The following is a 27,940-nucleotide window of genomic DNA, read 5'->3' as shown; positions in this document are numbered from 1 at the left end:
CCTAAGTCCCCATTACCTCTCACTCCGTTCCAGTCACACTCGTCTCCTCTCATGGTTTCAACACATCACACAAGTGCTGGCCTCTGCTCATGCCATTTCCTCTGCCTAGAACACTCTTCCACAGATACCCACTTAGCTAACTTCTTCACCTCCGCCTAGTCTATGCTCAAATCTCATCTTCTCAATAAGCCCTACCCTGATCACATATTTAATTCTGCAACTACACTCCCTAATCCCAACACCCTTACTCTTTTACCCCCGGAAGTCACCATCTTCTAACATACTATACAGAATTCATTTACTCCTTATACCTTGTACAGCTTATTGCCTACTTCTGATAGAATGTCAGCTCCTTATTAATCAGTTATTCACTGTCATTCACTGTTACTCAGTGATGTATATGTACCAAGCAACTGACTAATCCCTGAGAGTAGGCAATCAATAAATGTTACATCAATGGACATTGAGAATTTACCTCCACAAAAATTTTAACAGCCTTACATATATAACATCAATGTACCCAAATTATCTCACTACCTAGATCCCTTTTTTTTTCATTTCTTTTTATTTATTTATTTTGGCTGCATGGGGTCTTGGTTGCAGCATGCAGGATCTTTCGTTGCGTCATGCAGGCTCTTCATTGCTGTGCGCAGGTTTTCTTTTCTAGTTGTGGCGCACAGGCTCCAGGGTGCGTGGGCTCTGTAGTTTGAAGCATGCAGGCTCTCTAGTTGAGGAGCACAAGCTCAGTAGTTGTGACACATTGGCTCAGTGGCCCCACAGCTTATGGGAACCTAGTTCCCGGACACGGGATCAAACTTGCGTCCTCTGCATTGGAAGGTGGACTCTTTACCACTGTACCACCAGGGAAGTCCCTAGATCCCATTTCTGACCCTCAAACATACCTCTGCACTAAGGCTTCAAAAATCCCAAACCTGAAGCCTCAATATCTACTTACATCAAAACATACTAATATACTCATCTATGCCCAAAAAGAATTTACTTTTACAAATTAACCTCAAATATCGCCACCTATTTAGTATTCTTGCCAAAAACATTAAAATGAGAATCTAATCATAAGGAAGCAATCCAACAAACCTGGACTGTAGGACATTCTGTAACACAGCTTAATTTATGTTGGCTTACTTAAATATCAAAATCATGAAACACACATACAAGGGGGAATGGGGAATATTCTGGATTAACAAAGCAATGACAACCAAATATATGATCCTTGATTTGATCATGAACAGAGGGTTAATTATTAAAAATAAAAAAACTAGGAAGAAAAATTAACCTCAAAAAAAGACACCACCACATACTCAAAACTTTGTTGTCTGGATTAGGAGTTGAATACCCTGAAACTAGAAAAGTCTTTGTAACAAGTTTGTAATTTAACTCTGGATTTGTCTAAAACAAGAAACAGTAAGCAAATACTACCGTTCTCTAGGTAGAGCCAGGTGCAGGGTAATTCTGACCCAGGCCACAGGACACGGCCTGAGCCATGGGCACATGCACCCTTGTGACTGCCACAGCAACCTCAGGTGGTGGGAGCGCGGCCCTGCCAGGCGGGTCAAGAAACAACCACTAGCTCCTAACAAAGTTCTTGGTTCCTTCACTTTGTTACAAATGCTAGATTATCCAAAAAGCCTTGAAAACATTTACCCATTAATGCTAGTGGAGTAAGATGATTTTTTTAAAACCTTCACACCACAAGCACAAACCTGTGGCTGTGTTCCCCTACATATACCACAAGACAAGCACTGGGTAAAGATGAATATTTATTCACTTTACAAAGAGAATGGTATTAAATTGCCATAAACAGCTCCATTTATAGACAAATATAACTATACATTACACCAGTAGCTGACTCTAACTTTCCCAAGATGCTCTATATGGCTCCAGCTCTATTAGTTGAGCACAGAAATCTGTCTGCCACCGATATCATAAGTCCCTCGGAGATAATGGTTTTATGTTTTACATATTCACAGGTGGGAAAAATAAACCCATCTCCCCAGCCCTTTCTTAGAGTTGAGCTTCCATCTGCATGTTCCCTAGAGAGCACTAAGCAAATACTGGCTCATTCTTTAAAAACAAAACAAAAAATTACTGATAATTTGAAAAGGCTTTTGTAGCACACCAAAATACTTCTTTATACATACATAAAAAATCTTGAGTCAGATTTATTTTAAGGTAAACATACCCTAACACTGCCAAGAGTGGGTAATGAAAAGGAACACATTAAATTACGGAATTATAAAAATATTTTCTTTGGAAAAAAATTCCAAGGTTATCATTAATATCTAAAACCAAAGAGGAAAAATAAACAACTGTTCTTTGATCCATTAGTAATTTAAATAAAAATGAAAACCTCTTCAAAAGCAGCTGTAACTGAATCTTTTAAAAAGTTGCAGGTAATGAGCACTTCTAAATCTATACACTGATGATTCTTTACAGGCAACTTGCAGTCAAGAAAAATCCTTAATATGGCTAATTCTTTAGTTTTTTAATTATCATAATTTTTCTGTGTTTTAAAAAAATACTTCACATGACAGCTTAAAAAATAAGTGGTTGTTTTTGGGGAAGCACTCCAAATATTCAATCTGACTCAAATCAGATTACCACAGTCAATAGAGAAGCTAGGGATACTGGTGATTTTATTTTTTTTAGTCACAATCATTTTTACTCCAGTTTTTAGTTTATCCCTTCATATTTTATGAAAATGTACCAAATTAAAATTTTTTCACTAGTGCTGCTTCATACCAGGATGTGATGAAAGATACCAACCTGAGATAAGAGCTGACTCCTTCACAAAAGTCCAGTTCTTGAACCCTTACATGGGAAATGTCTTTATGTTCACTTACATCAATTCTTGGCATAATCAATCATATCGGGATATTACATTATAAAAATATACCATATATTGGACACTCATGTCAGTACACTGCAGAAAATGTATCTATTTGCTGTGTAAAGTTTATTAACATTTGAATGAAACTCTTATTTACACAGTTAAGTCTGGGGTGCTCAAGACAGCAAAGTGGCATGGGAGCCACCATTAGGAATTTGGAAATGTGCAGCGGTCCTTGGCATCTGTCACAGAGACAACCCTCCATAGGAGAACTCGGCAGCAGTGGGTAAGGTGAGCCAGTTTACATAGTTCATTTGACTTGTTCTTCTCTGTTCATTCTTCTTCACTTTCATTTTCAGGATCTAAATCAGAATCTCCATTTAATTCCTTTTCACTCGCCACATCTCTGTCCTCACCATTTTCTTCATCTTTTTCTTCAGCATCCTCTTCTTCTTCTTCATCAACATCCTCATCTTTTTCACCTCCTTTCTCTTCCTCATCTTCATCCCAATTATCCTGGTAGAAATATTAAGCAAGGAAAGCATGAATGAAGGCCTCGTTCTTACAGGGTACAAAGATATAAGGCAGATTTATGTACCAGGAAACAAATTACTCACATCAGAATCCTTCTCTGCTATTTCATCATCAGACTCCTCTTCAGAAGATTCTGTAAGGAGGGGGAAACAAGCTTTAATTTTGTGATCAAAGCAGAGGACATAGCCCAGAAAGCTAAACAGAATCAGATTCCTGAATTTATTTTTAGAAATATATTCAGCTATCATCCATCTAAGAAGGAACATTGTTTATATTCTTATCTGCATAAAAGTACATGTATTATACTTCTCCATCAAGATCTCATTGAGCAGGACAAAGTATCAAAACCCTAACAAAATCCCATCTAAAACACTAAGTCATTGTACGTTAACTATACTTCAATTAAAAAAATAATTAAAAAAAAAAAAAACTAAGCCGAGGATGTGGAGAAAAGGAACCCCTGTGCACTGCTGATGGGAATGTAAACTGGTTCAGCCACCATGGAAAACAGTATGAAGACTCCCCAAGAAATTAAAAATAGAATTGCCATATGATCCACCAAGTCCACTTCTAAATATATACCAAAGGAAACGAAATCAGGATCTCAGATATAACTGCACTCCCATGTTCGCTGCAGCATTATTTACAATAGTCAGGACAGGGAAACCACCCAAATGTCCATTGATGGAAGAATGGATAAAGAAAATGTGATACACACACACACACACACACAAAATGTATTATTATTCAGCCATGCAGTAATAGGAACTCCTGTCCTTTGCAACAACATGGATGGACCTTGATGGCCTTGTGCTAAGTGAAATAAGTCAGATAGAAAAAGGTAAATACTGTATGATCTCACTCACATATAGAATACAGGGAACAGACTGGTGGTTGCCAGAGGTGTCAGATAGGGGTGGAGGAAATGGGTGAAGGTCAAAAGACACAAACTTCCAATTATAAGGTAGGTCAGCCCTGGGTAGATAATGCACACCATGGTGACCACAGTTACCAATACTGTAACGTTTATTTGAGAGCTGCTAAGAGTCAATCTTAAAAGCTCTCATCACAGGAACAAAAGATTTATAACCGTGTGGTGATGGATGTTAACTAAACATTGTGATGATCATTTCACAATATATACACATAGGATCATTATGTTGTACCCCCCTAAAACGAGCACAATGTTATATGTCAATTATATCTCAATAAAACCAGGGGGAAAACAATCACAAAAAGTATAATTAATTCAGGAATGCTTTTATGTTCTTCAGTTATATTTTATAGTTTTCTCTATAAAGGTTTTGTTTCATTTTTTTAGAGGTATTTCTAGGTACTTCATAGTTTTGGTTGCTGCTGTGAATGAGATCTTTTTTCCTAAGACATTTCTAACCGGGACTTTATGGACATACAATACATTATTGGGACATAATAATGCTACCGATTCCTTTTTGCTAGATCTTGGTATACAGTAAACTTGCTTATCTGAATATTTCAATGGTGTGACTAGATTATCAAATAATGAGATGTACAAAGATGGAATTTCATTGAATTATTTTTCTATATCTATTAAAATAAAAGACAGTGTTCATGATAACCTGTTAACATGGTAATAACTACATTAACAGACTTCTTGATGCTAAATCATCTTACAATCTTTAAATAAATTCTACTTGGTAATGACATATTATTTTACTTAAGCACTTCTGTAATCAATCTGCTACTTAGGATATTTGAGGATGGCCTGAGATGTTATTTTCTTGACTATACTTGTCCGGTTTTGACTCATAAAATGTCTAAATTGTACGTGACAAAAATGACTTGTTCCTTAAAGATTGATAAAAGTCACTTACAAAACCTGTGTCTGGTACCCTACGGGGAAAGGTTTAGATTAAATCAACTTAAAGCTATTAGCTTGTTCTAGGTTTCTATTTCTTTTTATTTTTAAGTCAATTTTGGTCATTAAAGTTTCCCAAGAAATTACCTACACCATCTAGGTTTTTTGTATTGGCATAGTTTGTTCATAGTGTTCTTCAAATCTCTTCCATACCTAATGCCCTTTTTTGTTTCTGTATTATATTTGTGCCTTCACTTTTTTTTATTTGATCACATTTTTGCCAGTTTTGCCACAAGCTTGCCCGTTTTATTAGGGAAGGTGTGTGTCAAAGCATGATCTTCTCACACTGACGTTTTTACAAAGTCACAGAACTGAGTCAATGTGAAAAACTAAATGTTTAGCCTATGCCCCAGGCTTTACCTTCTTCATACACCAACTTTGCCTTCTGTGCAGGACAAGTCGGTCCCTTCGTTTTTTCTGATGCTGTAACCTGAAAGATAATCAAGTGCTATTGTGAAGTAGAGTGTAAGTTTATCTCAAGTATCACAACCTTTCCCAACAGTAAACTCATCCTCAACCACTATAATGGATGACCTTAATACGATGTAGATCAAATACAGGGCAAAAGGCATATTCGTCCAATACAAGAAAGAATTACTCCGTAAAAGCTGAAAATACTTCTAAGGTAATCCAATTTCTTTCTGCGACAAAAAGCTGTAGAAATACCGTGACTCGTTCATAGCACCACAACCACTCTAACTGTATTAACACCTGAAATATGACGGTGAGAACCTCCGAGTTAAAGCTGCCACTGGCAGAACTAAGTTTACTTACTGTCAAATACGTAACATTTCCTAGTCAAAGCCTAGGTCCTGATTCACCAATTTTCTGCTGAAACAGGGTGCTTTCAACATTCAGGTAAACAACCCTTATTCCTCTCTCCATTCTTATCACATTCAAAAGTTTAGCACAAAACAATCTGATTTACTCACCTGTGTGATTAGAAGGATGAGCTTTCCGTGAAGGTGGGAGAGTTTCTGAAAAGTTTTTACTCTGCTTTCCATTAACTGGTACAGTGTCCCCAGCTGGGGTACCAGGTCAGGCAACTAAGGAACAACAGCAACAAAAAACTGATACTTTGATACTATTATAATAAAACATGGATAACAAATCTATAAATCATGCTCAGATATGCCTGAGTACTCAGCCCCCAGCAAATGCCTGCACTTCCAGTGGCAGTGGCTGCTTGTTACACAGCCCAGCAACATCTCAAATTTTCAGAGGCCTTTACTGTCCTAACAGCAAAAAAATAATACATTAAAAAAAAATAATCATGCAAGGTCAGAAGGAGAAACTGCAAGGAGAGACCAACTGCAGGGTGGGACTTCTTTGTGTTGATCATATTATTTCAGAGAACATCAATATAAAGGAGACACTAACTAAAGAGTAACCCCAAGCACATGCCTCTGGGGGAAAAGGGGCTTCACTCTGAAACTTCCTCTCTGATGATATCACACTATCTACCTCCATTAGGTCCCAGCAGCTAGAGGAAGCTTTTCACAGCTTCCAGAGACCAGCAGGACAAAGTGACAGAATACAAAGCTGACCTTACGGTATTTCAAACATACTTCCTGTTAATTAACCCTCTGAGTTATACTTCAGAAATTAAAGCAGGAAATTATTTTCTTTGTCCCTCCAGAGCTTCAGAAAAAGGGACCCCACTCTTTGCCCTTTAGTTAGCCTTTACTTGCCCTCCTATCTCTGACACGAGAGTAAATAAGAGTGTTTCATTCAAATGTTAAACTTTAAACAGTAAAACTGAGAGCGTCTGTACATTACTAAAGCCCCCATGCCTAGCACAGTCCTTGACTTAGAGAAGGTACTTAAAGATATCTGACAAGGAAGGAAGAAATGAAGGAAAGGTGGGGGGAAAGCACTGTTTTCTGAGGAGAGAAAACTGTTTTAGGCTGGAGTCCACCCTGTACCATACTTCCATGGTCTATTTTGCCCTGACCTAGAATGTTATACGACTACTACTCCAGTAGTTATAACTTAGGGGTTGATTCCAGAAGGGATTTCACTACAAGTCCTCCTAGGGCTCTTTTTGCTTCTAAGCAATTCACTGAGGTCACAAAATGACCGTCATCCTATGCTTGTGGTAATCTTTCCATGCCCATCACCACGCCACTCAGACACTGCCCCCAATCCAACTCCCAAGATTTCTGTAAGCAGGGAAACCCAATATGCATTCTTACTGTTTCCTATCTCTTCCCCGCATTTTAACATCCTGACAGAGATCTCCACAGACATACAAAGAACGAACTGCCGAACTCAAAACAGGTTAACCAATAGTTTTTCCTATCTCAAACTACTGAAGGAAAAGGATCCTGAGACACAGAACAGGGACAGTGATCAGGCAAGAATTGGATGAAACTGTTAAGAAGGGAACAGCTATAGTTTAAGGAGTAATTAAAAATGTTCAACTATCCACTAAAATCTTTCAAGAAAACCTATTGTAAGGTCCTAGATAACCAAATAAAAGAACGAGTCAACTGCATAATTTTATTTCTAGCTTAAACTATAATTAAATTGATGATGTGGCAATAACCCAGCTCATATTGTGACATATAAAACTGGGGTTTTTTTTGGTGTTGCTTTATGATTCTATGCTCCCTCCCTTCCCTCTGTATAGGTAATCAAAGGCTGACAGTAGCCCCAGCAAAACGTCAGGTATTAAGATATTCATTTCATTTTTATCACAAGGTAATATAGACATGTTAGCATAGATATAAACTTTAAAAAGCTACTAAGCTTTTAGAAGAGGATGGGAGAGATACATACAATGTAAAGGTAATTTTGCTAAACAGGTTATGTATATAGAAAAACACCTGAAGGCTAGTATGTAACTTTTCTCCTTTCTGTATTTTTCAAGCTTCTCTACAGAATATATAATTACTTTAAAAATCTGGGCCAAAAAAGGGCCAGTTTATAAAAGGTAACAATGATGACAACATGACATTGCACCTGGGGAAAAAACAAATTCTTTAAAAGCAGCAGCTGATGGTTAAAGGGTAGATGGAGAGAAAATGGTTTTAAGCCATCAGTCGATAATCCTTACCAAAGCCAAACTGTTCAGCAACTACAGCTGAAAAGACTTACTGTGGATAAGTAGGATGCATGGATCGTTAACACACATTTTAGCCACTGAACCATTATAACAGCACTGAAAAAAAAAAACAAATCAACTAATATTCACAAATTCAAAATTAAATACAACAGAGTTATAAAGATCTAGAAAATGGCTCTAATAAATAAACCACTGTGAATATGACAGTCGTTCATTCTTTCACTGGGTCTATTTGAGGTCTGTGTAATATACTCATCTTTTGAGGAAGGGAGGGGGTAGTAGGATGGAGTAGATAACAGGACAAAAATCCCTTCCTCTAAAATAATTCAATTCCAGATATGAAACCTATGCTTTACTTTGTAATTAGCTGATACCAAGGCAGTAAACTGGGCTCAGCTGACTTTGCATTTTAGCTCAGCTGACTTTGCATTTTATACTCATATCTGAGCCCATCATCTGCTCATCATCAGGTACAAAACAGCAAAAGATTTCCACACCAACATTAAAAGACAAATATAGACCAAAAATGTAAGCCGGGCCTGATTAATGAAATCTTTAGATTTCCTCTGTGAGCTCCAAAGGCTAATGGAGCCTATCACGAAAAAAAATTTAGAAAAGAAAAACTGTATTATAGACTCTGATAATACTATAGTACAAACTGAGATCTTTGAGATATCAACACCCTATATAAATATTTAATCATCAAATTAGCAAAAAAGACCCACAAAATTTAGTTATATAAAATCTTTCCTTGTAGTGTCTTAAGCAACTACCAGAGGCTGAGCAAGTTCTACAAATGACCAGTTTTACACATCGTGATTAGGCCTAAATTATTAAATAAGACCAATCCATTAAATGACCTGATATAATAAAGCTGAAAAACCTCAAATTTTCTGAAGGAAGGGAAAAACTATAATACAATCTGAGAAATAAGAATCATTCAATTTAAAACAAGTGCAGAGAGCAATATCTGACACTTTTGAGTTTTATTAGTTAGAATTGGAGGCTACCTACTATGTAATCTCATGCTGCCAGACACTGCTGTTTTTAAACAATCACATTTAAAATATTTATAAAATCAAAGCAATTTAAGTCGCCTAAACATCTTACCTATTAGGATGTCCTTGTAATCTCTTTGTAAGCTGAGGAGGAGAAAAACAGTATTAGCAACAGTACTTCAGAGGCAGCCAATCTCCATGAATTCCCATGATAACACATCCATAAGAACAAAGGAAAAGAATGACTGTATTAGGAAATCATTATTCTTAAATTTCCTAACTCCTAAATGTTCAACCAATTTAACATAATCTAGGAATACATTCCCCAAATAAAAATAATTATCTGATAAAAATCTAGGCTAGGATTTATATGAATGAATGTCCAGAACAGACACAAAGACAGAAAATAGATTAGTGGTTGCCAGAAACTGGGGGGTAAGGACAAAGGGGGAGTGATTAATGGGTACAGGATTTCTTTTTGATGTGGCAATTGCACAATCTGTAATATATTATAAAACACTGAACTGTACACCCTAAAGGTATGTAAATTATATCTCATTTTTTTAAATACATAGAAAAAAATCTAGGTTAGGCAAATTTTGTCTGAGTAGATCTAGTGATCATCTATCATCGACTCTAAATACCCTGGTTGCTTACATACTGCAAATCCATTTCTCTGAATACTGGATTTTGTCTTTGAGTCATAGCATTAGGACCTTAAAATGAGAAGCGTACTCAGTTACCTCTTGCAACAACGGAATGACAGCATGCAGGGGCATCCTTAGTACAGTTCTCTTTATTAGGTTTAAGTTCCTAGTTTGAAGTACTTTCTGCGAGAAAAAACAAATGTAAATAAGCATACTCAGAAACTAAGGACACTACAGGGAATACTGTCACTAAAAATCATCTTAAAAACCAAGCAATACTGAACTGTAGCAAATAAAGGTTGGGACTAAATGGAGAATGTTATATTATGTCTTATGGCTATCAGACAAGTACAGTCTTCAAGTATCAGGACATTTACTCTATTAAACCAGTTTCTGCTCCACAAATTCTAAATTCTTATAAGCTAATTTTTGATATAAAACAGAAAAGAACACCTCTAGACATTTAAATACAGGTATATACACCACTTTAGAGAAGTTCTCAAACCTTTGTTTTATGACTCTTGTCATATCAACACAAGAATGAGCAAAACACACTAAAATCACTTACTAGGAAACATACCTTTTGAATGTTTTTGACAAAATTTTAAGCCAATCAAAAGATCATATAATGAGTGCTTGAGTCAAAAACTTTAAGGGTGAAACACAGTCGCCACCCCACATTGTATGGATAGAAAAGGAGATAGAGCAGATTAGTCCAAATTCTGGCAGGCCTTTCTATTTCTCAAAACCCCACCCAGATGCTTCATCTATAGGAGAGGGTGGGAAATGAGTCCTTTCAGGTTTCCAAATCCAGATACCCCCTTCCTCTTTAGTACTTTTAAATATTTATCTTTCAAAAGGGTTTACTACTAGAGGAACTTCCCTAATGGTTGGTACATGCTATGTTTTGGCTGTTGTTGCTATAAAGATCATGTTCAGGATATGAACAGTAGAGGTATTACAGGGCAAAAACATGGAAAGTTCATTTTCAACCTACTTTAAATGGTCTTAACATACCCTTTCAAAATTCCCTATGGATTTTATTTGCTTGTAAAAATATCTTTACACCAAACCCTTCTTAAATCTATCATCAAGTACTATTTAAAAACTATCACTGACATAATTACAAAGTTTATTATGCAAAAGAAAGATTATGTATTTTTATACATAATCACTGGGGAACTGACGGATGGACTGTCCTAATACTGTCATTTTCAAATAATCAGAACACAAGATTCAAAGCAAAGTATGTTGAGGACTTAAACAATAATTCACAAGGTGTCTGATGATACTAAACATCCCTCGATAAGTCTTTGTTATAAATCAGTTATCACAAAGTTCCAACGATGTAAAAGTTACAGGGAACATTGTCTGAACTAGTCTACAAATACTTTTTTTAAAAATGAAGTACAGTTGCTTTATAGTGTTGTGTTAGTTTCTGCTGTACAAGGGAAGTGAATCAGCTATATGTATACATATATTCCCTCCGTCTTTGACCTCCCTCCCACCCCTCTAGGTCATCACAGAGCACTGAGCTGAGCTCCCTGTGCTATACAGCAGGTTCCCACTATCAATTTTACACATGGTAGTGGGTATATGTCAATCCCACTCCCCCTTCCCCCCGTGTCCACACGTCCGTTTTCTATGTCTGCATCTCTTTTTGTTAAGGTACTCAATTTTCACAGCATGTTCACCAAACTACCAGGCTTCACTGTCTTAAATGGCCAAGTAGAATAGTAGCACTCTAGGTCAAGGAATACAATCTTGAACTTGCTGCTGCACATTATTTATACCAAAAGCTTGTTTAAGAAACATAATGTAGGGCTGAAGATTTGAAAAATACGTGGTTTGTGAAATCCTCTAGGGCTCTAAATGTTAAGTGATCAGATAATTTGTTGTACAAACTGGGACACTTCTGTGAATGAAAGAAGTCACTATTAGTAATTACACCAAGTTAAGAGGTGTAAACCAGAACTGTCATAGGCAAATAATGGTATGTATGGCCTAGCTATTTAGAAGTTATTCCAAACTGCAGGACAGAAAAATTTAACAAGCTCTCAGATAATCCTTATGCTCACTAAAGATAGAGGTTCTATGATAACAATTTTCAAATTAAAAATACGCAAAAAAAAAAGTTATCCCAAACCAAGCAAAATGATAATGAATAGAGGAGTTAGCATTATTAACTTCTGCCAAGACTATAAACCATAGCTACAAGTAGCAAGAAGATGATACTGAGGATGGGATTTTTAAAAAAAAAATTTACTGTATTATAACTGAAACATAACAGTGCACATTTAAAGTGTACTATTTGATCAGTTTGACATACATATTTACCCATGAAACAAACACTATAGGGCTTCCCTGGTGGCGCAGTGGTTGAGAGTCCGCCTGCCGATGCAGGGGACACAGGTTCGTGCCCCGGTCTGGGAAGATCCCACAGGCCGCGGAGCAGCTGGGCCCGTGAGCCATGGCCGCTGAGCCTGAGCGTCCGGAGCCTGTGCTCCGCGACGGGAGAGGCCACAACAGTGAGAGGCCCATGTACCGCAAAAACAAAACAAAAAAAAACAAAACAAACAAACACTATAATAAACATTCTATCACCCTCAAGTCTCCTTGGACCCTTTACATTCTATCCTTCCCTTCCACCCCACCGTCCTCAGGCAACCACTGAACTACATGTTGGTTTGCATTTTCTAGAATTTTTCTATAAATGAAATCAAACTGTATGTACTTTTTTGTCTGGCTTCCTTCTCACAGCATAAGTTTGAGATTCATTCATGTTGTTGATGAAGCAATATACATTCTTTACATTGCTAGATAACAATTTATCCCTTCACGTGTTCAGGGTTCTTTCCAGTTTGGGGCTATTAAAAATAAGGCTGCCATGACCATTAGTGTACAAGTCTTTGTATGAACATTTGTTTTCAATTCTCTTGGTAAACACCTAAGAGTAGAATAGCAGGATCTTATGGTAGATGTGTCCTTCACTTTTAAGAAATGGCCAAACTGTTCTCCAAAGTAGGCGTACCATTTTACATTCCCCCCAGCAAGATATGAGAGTTCCAGTTACTCCACATCCTCCCCAATAGATGTTACTGTCTTAATCAATCTATAATGGGTATGTAGTGTTATCTCACTGTGGTTTTAATTTGCATTTGTGATGATTGATGATGTATAATACCTTTACATGCATTCACTGGCCACTGGAATTCTTTTATGAAATATGTGTTCACGCATTTACCAATTGTTTTTTATTTGAGTTGAGTCTCACTACTGAGTTAAGAGTTCTTTATCAATTCTGGATATAAATCCTTTGATATATAAGTTGTTTTTTTTCCCCAGCCTGTGGCCTGCCTTTTCATTCTCCTAACAGTGTCATTTCAAGAGAAAAGTTTTTAATTTTTATTAAATCCAAATGACCAATTTTTCTTTAAGTGTTTCATGCTTTTTGTGATGAACCTAAGAAGGCTTTTTCCATGCAAATCTGCGTAACATTTTCTCCTATTTTCTTCTAGAAGTTTTGAGGGTTGGTTTATACATTTATGTCTGTGACCTATTTTTGTGTAGACTTCTGTGTAAGATGTGAGGAAAGAGTTGAGATGCATTTTTTTCCATATAGATATTCAACTGATTCAACTGCAACTGCTGACAAGACTTTGCTTTTCCAATTGACTCAACTTAGAAGTACCTTTACTGAAAACCAATTGCGTGTGGTCTATTTCTGGACTATTTTGGTTCCTTAATCTATATTTATGTTTTCACTAATACCAAACTATCTTGATTACTACAGCTTTTTCTTGAAATCAGGTAGGGTAAGTTCTCCAGTTTTGCTCTTCATTTTATAATTACTTTGGTTATTTCATGTCCTTTGAATTTCTAAAAAGTAGCTGCCGGAATTTAATTGGGAATGTATTGGATACATACAATAATTTGGGGGGAATTGCTCATCTTAACAATATTGAATCTTCCAACCATGAACATAGGTCTTGGTTAATTTCTCCCAATTTTTGTAATTTTCAATGTAGAGGTAGAAACATCTTTTGTAGATTTATCCTAGGCATTTTTTAGTACTACTGTAAATGGGAACTTTTAAGAAATACTTAATTTAAATAAAAATTTAAAAATACTTTAAAATATCTAACTCTTATGGGTGCCATGAATTACATAAATGACTAAGCATATCTTTTTTGCATAAGCTATAGACTATTTCTTTAGGTCAAATTGCCACTTTCCTAAAAAGCCATAAACTTTAATGTCAAGTGTTCTACAATAGGGATTTTTAACCTCACCTTTGGTCCTATGTTGCATACCTGACACTGCTCACTTTCTTCTTTCTTTTTTTTTTTTAATATTTATTTTGGCTGCGCTGGGTCTTAGTTGCGGGATCTTTTAGTTGCGGCATGCGGACTCCTTAGTTGTAGCATGCACGTGGGATCTAGTTCCCTGACCAAGGATCGAATCCAGGTCCCCTGTATTGGGAGTGCGGAGTCTTACCCACTGGACCACTAGGGAAGTCCCCTTTCATTCCTATTTTTAATGACCTCCTACTATATTTCACATATCCTCAGAAGGTACCTTTGGAAATGAGGAACACACTTTCCAAGGGAAAAAATGTTTGATTTTTTTTTTTACTTGCCTCTTTCTCTTTAGAATGCATGATATCCCAGGTAATACAGTATGGGAATACTCCTATATTCCAGTTTTTCTTTCTTTCTTTTTTTTTTAAAGGTTATTGACTTCTACTTAAACAATACAACGTATCACCTCAAAATCCTTAATAATGGAAAGGTCTTACACGTACAATTCTTTACAATTTAAGAAGTGCTTTCACAAACATCATTTCCTTTACTCTCCCAACAACTCTATGACACCTGACAGAAGTACACACTGTCACATCTGAAGTGCCAGATGATTCTAATCTGAATCTCTTCAAGCTTCTAGATCCAACTACCATTGTACAGGAATATGATAGACAAGAATTATATTAAATGATACTTGTTGGGTTAAATGACCCAGTAAAATGGATTTGCAGGAGGCAAAATCCAGAATGTGAAATCTCTTTAGAGCAAATAACCTAACTTCCCCAAATTTCAAAAGACAGAAAAGGCAAATCCACCAAATAGTGTGGACTTCGTTGGGATCCAGTTTTGAAGAAAGCAAAGAAAAAAAACTTTACAAGACAGTCAGCGAGAGATAAATACTAACTGGATATTTGATGATTTTAAGGAATCACTGTTCACCTTTTTAGGTGTGATAATGAATTGTGGTTATTATGTTTTTTAAAGGAATTGCTATTGTTACAGTTAGACAGGGATATATTTGTGGATGAAATAAATAATAGGTCTGAAATTTGCTTCACTATAACCTGGGTAGGGGGTGAGCAAATAGATAAAACAATAATAGATAGATTGGCTAGTGCTGATAATTTTTGAAACTGGGTGATGGGTTCACGGTGGCCCACTGTACTATTAAATGTTTTGAAATGTTTCTTAGAAACAAAACAATAACTGATTCACTTGTACTACTGAAGAAGTTTTCAAAGCACAGTTAAGTAAGCAATGATGGCAGGTAAGTTATATTTAAAAAAAAACAAAAAAAAACAAAAAAAACCATTGTCAATTGTTTTCTATAGCTTATTTCTCACCAAATCCTCACCTAGGTTTCTATGCCATGTTAAACTAAAATTGACCTCCCAAAATACATACACTCACAAACTATTTTAAAAGTAAGTTTAGGTTTTTAGATATGCCTGGTTCCCCCCTCCTGTTTTGCAAAATCCCTCCTGTTTTGCAAAATCCCCTTAAACACAAATATAAGATATTCCCATTTAGATCAAAATACAAGTCAGAGAGACTTTATTCATAGGTTGCATATTAAAGTCACATCTATACTAAGTGGCACCATAATATCACTAACAGTCACTAGGAATAAATGCACTTAGCAAATACAAACTGCTTTAATCTGATCAGGCAGTGCTTAAGTCCAATTTTTTACACTTAAATTTTCTCTACAGACCACTTTCAAATTCTGGAATTTAAGAGGACTAAATGAAGCAACATCATACAAGCAGTCACCAACTTACAAACACAGAAATCCTAAGTGCCTCCCTTTTATATACCCCCAACCCTCTTGAATTTTTCCCCCAAACCTCCTATCCATTGCCAAGGTTCCACCTCACCGCCCCCTCTCACGGCCAGGGGGAAATAAGTTTCTGGAATCCAGAGTAAAAACTCAGGAACGCATTTTCCTACAGAAAAAAATATAAATTGTGATCTAGAATGCTGAGTATTATAATTCAGCTACACAATGTTTATAAAGGCTTTTGTGAACTAAAGCCTAAGAACCTAGTAACAATTCACAACAATATTTCTATGAGAAAATGCATTCCAGGTTCAAAATAATTTAATACAATCCCTTTGTAGGTTGGTGACTGTCTGTATAGTGCCACCAAGTGATATATATTTGACTAAACTCACAAAACATTAAATTCAAGACAGCTACATAACATGACTATTCACTCTGTAAATGTGCTGTCAATCACTTTCTAAGAAAAATTAACCATCTTAATTCATTTAAAAACTGCTGTAATATACTTACATTTAGCATTTCAAAATCATTACTTTCTAAACCCTGTGTGAGAAGAACTGGAAAACTGTTTGTCTGTGGAAGGGTGTCCTTTTCTTTTTTCGCATCTATATCCAGTGCTCCCAGGCGTTCTTCAATGCTAACCTACAGAACAGAAATGACCAGTTAATGTTATATGAGACAGCAACACCTAAGGCAGTTTGGTCAAATTACTTTGTGCTTATGTCTCCGAAGACAAAAACCACTGACTGATTCACACCTCAACACTGAAAAACACAAATACGCTCTTCCTCATTCCAGCAGAATCTCATTACCATAAAGCCAATGTTGTAGACAAGTGTAATATCTGCAATCCAAGTTTCCAGACTCTAGTGAAAAAAACAACTGAAAACCGTGATTTGAAAATGTAATTCATAAAATCCCCTCTATATGAAGATTCAAAAAAGACAAGGATCTGGCAACTGATTACTAAAGCACAAGATAAGACCTATAATCACAAAAGCCTTCCCTTCTGTAATTATCCCTTGCCATCAACCTCAGATCTTTTGCTAACAAATATTATCCAGAGAGCATAAAGACAGTTATGTTCCCCCCAAAATTTATAAGATGTCTTCCTATTTTTCTGTTTGCTATATAAAAACTCACTTGTACATAACTAATCCCTTATGCAAGTAAATCTAACAACTACGTTCTGCCAGCCCCTTGGTAGCTCAATCAAAATATGAATGTTCTATTACTACCAAAGCAAACAGAGGCTTTGGTAAAGCCTCCTGTTTGGGTTATGTTTTATGAAAAACATTAAAAAGGTAGGAAAAAATTAAAGGGTAGGATCTAGGCCAAACTAGAGGAAGTTGGCACCTTATTTTTAAATCAGGTATCATGCTATTGAGAAACAATTTTTAAGAACAGCAATGTTATTCCCCAACCCCCCACCCCCAATAAAGCAAGACGTTTAAAATCAGGTAAAGAAACACTCTTTCTCTAATGATAAAACAGTTAAACTTCTAGATTATTTAGACAAGAGTGACAAGTGAATGGAAGGCAAAAAAGAGGATTTTTCACAGACAAGTACAATAATCACAAGAAGGTTTTAAGAGTTGAGAAAAAATGAAATTTATAAGCACTTTAAGAGGTTATAATGATGATCACTTTTAAAGACTAACTAGCGTTAAACCAGCCAGGAATGCTCAGACAGCCAAGAGACAAGGCATCACTGGAACTCAGCAACATGCGAAACCCAATGAAAATCATCACAGCAAGTCCTGGCTTAATCTACCTTATCCAGCTAACAGTGAACAAATGGCCAGAAGAGCACCCTCTTTAGTTAATAAGAGTTTTGTCCTCTCCATTTTCTGAAGTTTCAACTTTGGCTCCAACCAATATAATTCTTAGAATCTCCCAAGTAATCTTGAATTTCAAACTCAAAAATGGTCAGAATGAATGTATTACCTCTTTTTCCCCTAATTTCCTCTTGCTCTCTATTTCCTCAGTCTGTGGAGGAGCAGGCTTGATAGCTGCATGATGACCAGGTATCCCAGGCACCAGAACTTTTGCTTCAGAATTCATCAGTGGTGTTCTCACCTGTTAAACAGGAATAGTAGGGGTGTGACAAAGGAAATTGTCTTACTCCTTGCAAGATTTATCCCCAATGAGAAAACTAACAGCTTTTAAAAGGTTTTCCTACTGAAAAACTTAATGTAGCTAACTCAATAGGATATGAATTAAAGATATATTTTAATTGAATACTGGCATTTAGGTATAATCTGAACATTCATGGTTTTAAAGCCTGCAACATGTAAGAGTAAGAACCAAGAAAAACAAAATCTACAGATCACACAATGACACACTGACTTAAAAATTCAGGGGACAGGGGTTCGATCCCTGGTCCGGGAAGATCCCACATGCTGCAGAGAAACTAAGCCCATGTGCCACAACTACTGAGCCTGAGCTCTAGAGCCCACAAGCCACAACTACTGAGCCCACGTGCCACAAATACTGAAGCCCGTGCTCCGCAACAAGGGAAGCCACCGCAATGAGAAGCCCGCGCACCGCAACAAAGAGTAGCCCCCCACTCGACATAACTAGAGAAAGCCCACGCGCAGCAACGAAAACCCAAACCATAAATAAATAAATAAATAAATAAAGCGTTAAAGAGTGAAGCTGTACATTTTATGACTACCTCCAATAATTGATCTTTGCCAGAAATGCTCAGACAGCCAAGAGAAAGGTGTCATCTCTGAAACTCAGCCAGAAGCGAAACCATATGAATGTCATCATAGCATGTCTTGGCTTTCCTTTTTTTCATTAGACTGCCAAACACATGATGTCTCCATGTAGATGCCACATTATATTTAAAATAAAGCATGACAATAATGTTCTTATATCTGGTATTTAATTCCAGCCCCATCATGGATTTAGGTTTTATTCCACCCTGAAATACAGCATTCCTCTCAACAAAGTTTTGCCCCTTTAAGTATAGAAATTGATGAAATAATTTGATAAATTTGATATTGATATTTACTCAGTGATCCTGCACTGGGGGTGGGGTGGAGGAGGAAGAATTAAATAAAACCAAGGTCTTCAACTTCTAGTCACCTATTCACTCATTCGTTCAACAAATCAAGAGCACAGAAATGAAAAAAGTTTTACAGTCTTAATATCTAAAACTTAATCCCACAAAATTTGTTAAGACAAGATCATAAAGAGGATATTAAGAGTTTAAGCATAGTATTATGTAACAATTCAATTCACTCAAATATCTTTTTTCTTTACTTCTAATATGCAATGCACTCACCTTTGTTATAGCTGTTTCTACTTTTGGGGCCCAGCAGATTGAAATATCTCTTACTAAACACATATGAGGTTCTTTGGAATTTAAAGCCTGGGAATAGAATTTTAAAGAGGGAAAGGGGGTGGAAGGGAAAAAAAAAAGGTGTCAAACAAAGTAATTGGGAGTAAGAATAAAGTGAAAAAGAAATGCATTTTTATAAAAATACAAAAACGTATAGGCTTCCACAGAAAACTCCTGGTCACTCAGACTGATCACCATTCAGATTGATGCCATATGAGGAAAATGGGTAAACTCTGAACATACCAGGCATAGTGTTTACTTTCTTCAGTTATGTACTGCTCAAATCTTTCACATACACAGTTCTAAAAGACTGACATTTAAAATGTAACAGATTTTAAAGAAAACATTATTAGCTCATCACCTTATAATCTATCCTAAAAAAGACTGGTCCTACCCTAAGTTTCCTACTGCTATCCTTCCATAAGCTAGTCAAAGACAAGCAATGCTGATTAATAAAATGCTCTAAGGAGAATCTCTATGTCCTGATATGGTATTTAACAGGAGGGGAAGTGAGATGCAGCAAAGTACGTATGTACCTACAAGGCTTTAAAGTTATAGGTAATTCTCTATACCCACCTAATCAATATCTGGAAAGACACAAAGCACACAGGAAACAGGCTGCATCTGGAGAGTGAGGTTATGGGATCCACGTATGGTAAGGAGACGTATGTTTACAGTTTAACACTTCTCTCCCTTTTTTATCACACCATAACCATGTATTACATTTTTTTAAAGTAAGAAGTATTTTTAAATAGACTCAACAAGAGATTGCTTAAGCAAGAGATATTCCTCTCATAGTCTCACCTATTGGACATGCTCATAACAACTCACCAAAAGTCTCCAAAGAAACTTCTGTAATCAAAAAACCTAAACCACTGCCCCACCCGTTACATTTCCACTTAGAATATTCAATGTGTGCTATTACTACGGGATCTCTTATTAAGATTTATCTTTTGGGGGCTTCCCTGGTGGCGCAGTGGTTGAGAGTCCGCCTGCCGATGCAGGGGACACAGGTTCGTGCCCCGATCCGGGAAGATCCCACATGCCGCGGAGAGGCTAGGCCCGTGAGCCATGGCCGCTGAGCCTGCGCGTCCGGAGCCTGTGCTCCGCAACGGGAGAGGCCACAACAGTGAGAGGCCCGCATACCGCAAAAAATTTAAAAAAAAAAAAAAAAAAAAAAAAGATTTATCTTTTGGGTAACTGGACAAACTTCACCCATACCTGTGGCTCCTGAGCACTTGAAATGTGGCTAGTCCAAACTGAGATGGGCTTGTAAGTGAACAACATACACCAGATTTTAAAGATGTAATACCAAATAAAGGAAGAAGGGGGTAAAATATCTCAAATAATGTTTTATACTAAACATTAAAACGGTATTCTGGATATACTGGGTTAAGTAAAATTACATAGTTGACCCTTGAACGATGCAGGGGTTAGGGGCGCCGACCCTCTGTGCAGTCAAAAATCCACTTATAACTTGTTCATAGTTATAACGTATCCATAGTTCCGCATCTGTGGATTCAACAACCTTGGATGGTGAAATACTGTAGTATTTACTATCGGAAAAAATCCATGCATAAGTGGACCCACACAGTTCAAAACTGTGTTGTTCAAGGACCAACTATATACAGAGTTCTCCCAATTTAAAATAAACCATCCACTGAAAAGTCCTTCAGTTAAGGGGAAATATATGACATCTTAAGTATTCCGATAAGCAGACCAATATATCATTTTAAAATCATTCTCCTCCACAGACATGTTGATGCTGCACTGCTTTACTCCAGAGGGGCAGCTACGTACCACTCGCTCAATGGTGGGCTGAAACCAAGTGCCATATACAAGCAACAATGACATTTTGTCGGAGCAAAAACCAGCTGCTAGAATAGGGACGGGTTTTGGTGTTGATTTCTTGCCTTTCCCAGGCGTTGCTATCTGAATTGTGCAGTTTGAAGTCAAAGGCTTTTTGCAGTATCTGGAAATGGAAAAAAATGAGATTAGAAAATGTGAAATAGCATCTCACACTAATTCTTTGAAGTTGGTGTCATGAAATGTGACCCTCCCCCAGCCTCCACATCATCGGGAGTGACCAGTGTCCCAGAGCACTAGTGTTCCTGTCAAGACTTCATCTATCCCCACCCTGCCAACACTCAAGACCTCACCACCAAAACCTGCCTTGAGGCACACCTGCTCTTCTATCCCACTGTGTCAACCCCTACAAAAGGCCCCAGGCTCCCAAGGGCTCTCTCACCACCCTGAGCTTCAGCCCCAAATGGCTCTGTTCTTGCCCTACCCTAATCAGCCCCATCTCTAATTGCTTCCAACCCCTGAATCCTCACCATGACCTCTGCATCACAGTTCCAGGAGCAAAATGATCAGCAAAATATAAACAAAATTAGATGCTCAACTCCTCCTCTAAGAGCTCTCCTCACCTTGCTCGCCTCGGCAGCCCTCCCCACACCCTCAGTGCCAGGACCCTCGGCAGTGATTCATGTACGCTTCCTGTTCTTCACTAACACTTCAAGACAAGTAGTCTCTCCCTCCACCACCTCTAAAACCTTTGAAATTGCCATCACTGCTACCAGCTACATTCCCCTCCTGCCGTCATCCAATGGCCTCTGGGTCACTCGGCATTTCTTCAAGATGTGAGTGGCTGTCACTCTGTCCAACAATTCCGCTGAGGAATTCCTTCCTTAGTGATTCCCACATACAGCACGCAGTCTGATGATCCTTCTGACACCCTGCCCTCTCAGTTCCTTTAGCCTTCTGCCTCCAGCAACCTTGTCCTTCCCTGTACCACAGCCACACGCTCCTCACACCACAGACATCTTATCACCACTAAGTACACACCCTCCATAATCCCAACTGTAAGCACCCCACTATCTTTCCAACTCACTTTCCTAGTTTCCCAACTCCAAAACCATCTCTATCCAGGATTTTTGGCCTCTGCTTTGGCCTTTACCCTTCTGTGGTCTATTCTCTTCACATCAGATAGAACGACTTAAAACTTAATGTCTTAAAACTTAGGTCAAACCCCATCAACCCTCAGTTTAAAATCCTTCAACAGCTTACTACTGCCCAAGGAGAAATGCCCAAGCCCTTAGCATGGCCCACCACTTCTGGGCCCTCAATTATACATTCCATGCATACATATGACTATATAAACAAAGGCCTCAAGTGCTACACATCAAAATGTTAAGTTACCTCTAGGGAGTGGAACTCAATGGAGGGAGACTTGAGTTTTATAATCAATTGTCTATGCATTCTGAATGTTTTAAAATAAGTGTATGTTACTTTCATAATCCCTATACTAGAATTGTAAAAGGAAGGGTACCAACTGACAATAAAAAGCTGAAACCATTTTAAAGTTTAACATAATTATGCACATGACTGAGTCTCAGACCATGTTTATAGCACATGCAGGAGTTGGCAAACTTTTCTATAAAGGGCCAGATAGTAAATATTTTTGTTTGGGGGGCGGGGTGGGGCACATATGGTTTCTACTGGATGTGGCCTGCAGGCCATAATTTACCGACCCCTGGTCTATGACTACTACACATCATATCAGCAACTCCCCTCTGTCCAACAAAACACAAGCATTCACTGATCCACAAATGTGTGACACTATCAAAGTTAGAAATTAAGGCTTCACCGAAGTTCACAAGCAAAGCTTTCCTACTGAACCAATTTCTTTTAAAATAAAACTTGAGTTCTCACTGGGAATGTATGTAGTCATACGGACAAAGAATTAAGAAGGCTTTCAGAACAATCTAAATGAAAAGTAACATAAAGCAAAGAATATTCAGGTGGGAGTATAAATATGTAGTAAGTCAGGGAAGGAAAATAAATTTCTGACTTGAGAAACTTCTTACTTACCCATTTAATATGTGTTCAAAAAGATGAACTTGACCATCTCTGCAAACAACAGCTAACTTGACAGGCTAAAAGAAAAATGTAACATTAACAGGTAATATACTTCAGTCTACTCTAATAATTACTTACGAAAATTCAACTACCCTCTCCACCCTTCAAATTAACAAGAGATAATCAAAATAGTAAGGATGTTCAACTCTTGAATTTAAAAATAATCACTCTCACCAAAATAACAATTCAAGTAGTTGTTGTCAAGCCTATAAATAAAAGTTTAGGCTAAGAAGACAGCACAGTCCATGAGAACACACCATGGAAGTCAGAGGAGCTAAGTCAACAACCAAGTGCATTGACTGACAACAGGGGACAAACCGGCAGGCCCACATGAAAACGCCACTGCACCCTGTCCTCTCCCCTCATGAGCACTCAATACAGAATCCAATGATTACTTTGAATAGTCTAAGATTTTTATTTTGTTCTCTCTCTTTCCTGAATCATCCAATCATCAAAACCCTAATTTTAAAAAATAGTATTTGTGAAGTCCAAAAACAAATTCTCAAAGAAACAAGCCACTTACCTCTTCTTTATTTTCTGACAAAGTCAAGTCAATATAGACAGGTTCGTCTGTAACTGTAAAAGACATCACTGCATTCTTCTCTTTGTTTTCTGACCGGACCTGCCTAGATAACAAAACCGATGATTAGATAATAAGACATTAAAAAAAAAAAAAAAAAAAAAGCAAACACCTAAAGGGAGTTACAGCAATCAGCTCCCAACAGCATTTTCATCTTTTGAAAGCCCAATAAGGTAATTAAAGATCAAAATAAGGGAAGCATTTGTGTCACTATCATGTGACATGGTTACATGGGAAAAGAGAAAGCATTAATGCATTTGTGGCAGATTTAAGCAATGAGCAACGTTCTTTTCCGTTAACCTATTTGTCTATCTTGATGGCAATGCCAACTGTCTTGATCACTGCAGCTTTGCAAGTTTTGAAGTGAGTTTTCCAACTTCTTTTTCAAAGTCATTTTGGCTATTCTATGTGCTTTGCATTTCCACCTGAATTTAAAAATCAGATTGCTGGGATTTTGACTGGATTCACATTGAATCTATAGATTAATTTGAGGAGAATTAACATCATAGCAATACTGAGAAAACAGAGCCCAGAAATAGATAAATAGATAGATAGATAAATGATCCTCACTATTGGTTGATTCTTTGAGAATCTGCCTACTTGCTAAAATTTATTTGTAGACCCCAAAATCACTATTTGTGGTGATTTCATGGTCTTTAACAGGTATACATAGAGCAGTGAAGCATATGAGCAGCCCAATGCTCATGAGGTTTAACAAGGCTATGCTCTGCCTTTTTATTTCAGCTTTCATACTAAGTATTCTTTTTACAGCCTATTTAGTGCCACATTTTTGCTTTTATGCTTTTGGTTGATGATTTCACTATTTAAAATGGCCCCCAAGTATAATTCTGAAGTGCGGTCTAGTGTCCCTAAGAGTAAAAAGGCTGTGATAAGCTTATGGAGAAAATGTTTAAGTTCGATAAACTCTGTTCTGACGTAAGTTAATCAGCTATGTGTGTGTGTATGTATATAAATAAACTATGGTATCTTTAAACAGAAATACACATAAAACAAGGTTATGTATTAATTAGATGACAAAAATGTTGTAACCAGAGGCTTGCAGAAACCAAACCCTGGTGTTTCTCCAAGGAGTACGAGTTCAGTATCGCTGAATCAGTGCTCCTGAGGACTTCATACAACATGACTACTGCAAATACCAGGCAACTGACTCAACGTGTATATATGCGGCACCAATTCACTAGAGATAGTACTGGGACCACTGGATATCCAAAAAACAAAAAAACAAACCCAAGAACCCCAATCCGTTCCTTGAACCATATACACAAATTAACTCAAAACAGATTACAGACCAAATAAACACAAGACCTAAAACTAAAAAACTTCCAGAACACTTTTGTGACCTTGCGTTAAACAAAGACTTCAAAACATGATCTGTACTTCATCAAAATTAAAAACTGCTTCGTTTCAAAAAAAGACAAGCCACAGACTAGGAGAAAATATTTGTAAAGCATATACCTAATAATTGATTTATATTCAGAATATACAAAGAACTCTCAAAACTCAGTGAGAATACAAACAACCCAGCAGAAAATAGGCCAAATTTTTTTTTTTTTGGCGGTACACGGGCCTCTCCCCGCTGTGGCCTCTCCCGTTGCGGAGCACAGGCTCCGGACACGCAGGCTCAGTGGCCATGGCTCACGGGCCCAGCCACTCTGCGGCATGTGGGATCCTCCCGGACCGGGGCACGAACCCATGTCCCCTGCATCAGCAGTCGGACTCCCAACCACCGCGCCACCAGGGAAGTCCAGGCCAAAATATTTGAACACACACTTTGTCAAGGTACATATCCAGATAGCAAATAAGTACTTAAAAGATTCTCAACATCAACAGTCATTAGGAAAATGCAACTTAAAACCACACTGAGATACCACTACACACTTATCAGAATGGCTGAAATTAAATGACCATGAAGTGTTGGTGAAGATGTGAAGGAATCAGCACTCTTATGCATAGCTGGTGGGAATGTAAAATGGTACAACCACTCTGGAAAAAATTTGGCAGTTTTTAAAAAAGTTGGATATACACCTATCGTAAGATGCAGCCATTACACTCCTAGGTAGTTACCCAAGAGAAATGAATCATAAGTCTGTACAAAGACTTGTACACAAGTGTCCTTAACAACTTTATCTGTAATATCCCAAACATGTCAACAAGCCTGTAGACTGAGGTGGGGAGGGGGATTACAAAGGGATACAAGGAAACTCTTGGGAGCAGTGAAGGTGGCCACTGTTTTGACTGTGGTAATAATCTCACATTCGTATACATATGTAAAAACTTAATTATGCTTTTGCTTTAAGTACGTCCAATTTATTATGTCAATTATACCTCAGTGAAGCTGTTTAAAAAATCTGGGCACAAATTTAAAAAATTAAAATAAAGACTGAGTAACAGAGTAACAAGCGTGACTTACAAACATGATTCAAGATCAGTTTCTTTTTATTAACTAGTGAGACTTTATACATTTACCAGTAAACAGTCTTTCAGTATTTTTTTGTCTAGAAGAAAATTAAGAGTTGATTTGATAAATTCTAAATATTTCATGCATAATAACTTCTTAATAAAACAAGATTCATTCTAAAATGAAGTTACTCATATTATATACATGCTCAAAATCACTGCTATCACACCACTATATACAGCAGAAGCTGCTATTTTAGCCCATCAATAGGAGATAGTACTTCCTCCTCCTTGCAGTAATATGAAAGGGTTTTTTGGGTTTTTTTTTTTTTTAATTTTAATCTTCATTCAGTGGCAAGAAGCCTTCAAATGTTATTTTCTTTCAGACATGTGTCTTTCAAAGGTAATTATAAGGGAACCCTCGGCTTGCTCTACCTAACAAAACACAAAGTTTTCATGAATGGCCTTTGGGGGCAGCCTTTCAATACGCAGTTTTAACCTGTTTGGTTTTTATGGTTTACTCCTCTGTCACTAGGAAGCCTCAGGTATACACGAACTATCTTCAGGATCTTAAGACAGCAGAAATCAATTTTTCTGCTATACAAAAAATTTTGGAGCTGGAGACCCCTAGTCTCAGGAGCCAAAGAGGTGAGGCATTAAAGACTGAAGCACCTCAGTAATGTCAGGATATTGAGGTGGCCGATTTCAACGTTTTGGGCATTACTAATTTCTTATGTTAGGGATAAACCCTCTAGAACCAAAATAAGATATTCCAATAGGTGCTCCTCAAGAATGAGACACAGGACAGAAAACCAACACAATTTGATTATAAGAATCATAATTAGGAACTAAGCTGACGGTCTGGAGGTGAACAGAGGTCCACCTCCAGACTGACATGAACCCTTCCCCACACGACTACTTTAAGAAATACATATTTGATGAGTCTCATTTCTGAGTATTATTTGGTATAAATTTACAGTAACTTTATATGGTCAAGAGCATGCTCAACTAACTGATCATTAGGATAAGAAACTACTTCTATTTTTAAAATCTCTCCGTATTCTGTCCATGAACATCAGGTAAAAGAAAAAAAGTTAAGGGCTTCCCTGGTGGCGCAGTGGTTGAGAGTCCGCCTGCCGATGCAGGGGACGCGGGTTCGTGCCCCAGTCCGGGAAGATCCCACATGCCACAGAGCGGCTGGGCCCGTGAGCCATGGCCGCTGAGCCTGCGTGTACGGAGCCTGTGCTCCGCAACGGGAGAGGCCACAACAGTGAGAGGCCCGCGTAAGCAAAAAAAAAAAAGAAAAAAAAGAAAAAAAGTTAATTTCACCATTAGATGACGTTATAAAATCCAAGAAATTTCTTATTATTTCTTAAATTTAAAAACTTTTTGATGGCTCTTCAATACCAAATTGATTTTTACTTTCAAAAGTAGCTTCAAAGGGAATTAGTGACAGCAACCACTGCAAGGAAAGGCTACTGGGAATTCTCAGACACAACCAAGGAATTTAATGTCCTCAGTAAACCATCAAATAGGCATTACTGCACTAACCCAGATAGTCATGTCTTTCAACAAAATCAGAGATTTTCCT

General features: G+C 37.4%; 1 protein-coding gene across 1 annotated transcript in view; it reads right to left on the bottom strand.

Annotated features, from left to right (window-relative positions):
• Positions 1–1,765: 1,765 nt before the first annotated feature.
• WDR43 (WD repeat domain 43) overlaps positions 1,766–27,940 on the bottom strand; it is a 50,514-nt gene continuing 24,339 nt past the window's right edge. The window contains exons 6-18 of the mRNA XM_082641826.1: positions 23,875–23,977; positions 23,304–23,368; positions 21,231–21,402; positions 19,374–19,460; positions 18,029–18,160; positions 16,592–16,723; positions 10,088–10,174; positions 9,457–9,488; positions 8,379–8,442; positions 6,212–6,325; positions 5,640–5,709; positions 3,466–3,515; positions 1,766–3,364 (exon numbers count right to left, since the gene is read on the bottom strand). Coding sequence (XP_082497952.1) covers positions 3,182–3,364; positions 3,466–3,515; positions 5,640–5,709; positions 6,212–6,325; positions 8,379–8,442; positions 9,457–9,488; positions 10,088–10,174; positions 16,592–16,723; positions 18,029–18,160; positions 19,374–19,460; positions 21,231–21,402; positions 23,304–23,368; positions 23,875–23,977 — 1,291 coding nt within the window. The 3' untranslated portion in view covers positions 1,766–3,181. The remainder of the gene's footprint in view (positions 3,365–3,465; positions 3,516–5,639; positions 5,710–6,211; positions 6,326–8,378; positions 8,443–9,456; positions 9,489–10,087; positions 10,175–16,591; positions 16,724–18,028; positions 18,161–19,373; positions 19,461–21,230; positions 21,403–23,303; positions 23,369–23,874; positions 23,978–27,940) is intronic.

Source organism: Mesoplodon mirus, assembly GCF_964341445.2.
Source record: "Mesoplodon mirus genome assembly, chromosome: 14".
NCBI classification, from domain to species: Eukaryota; Metazoa; Chordata; class Mammalia; order Artiodactyla; family Ziphiidae; genus Mesoplodon; species Mesoplodon mirus.
This window is presented reverse-complemented; position numbering and strand designations above follow the sequence as displayed.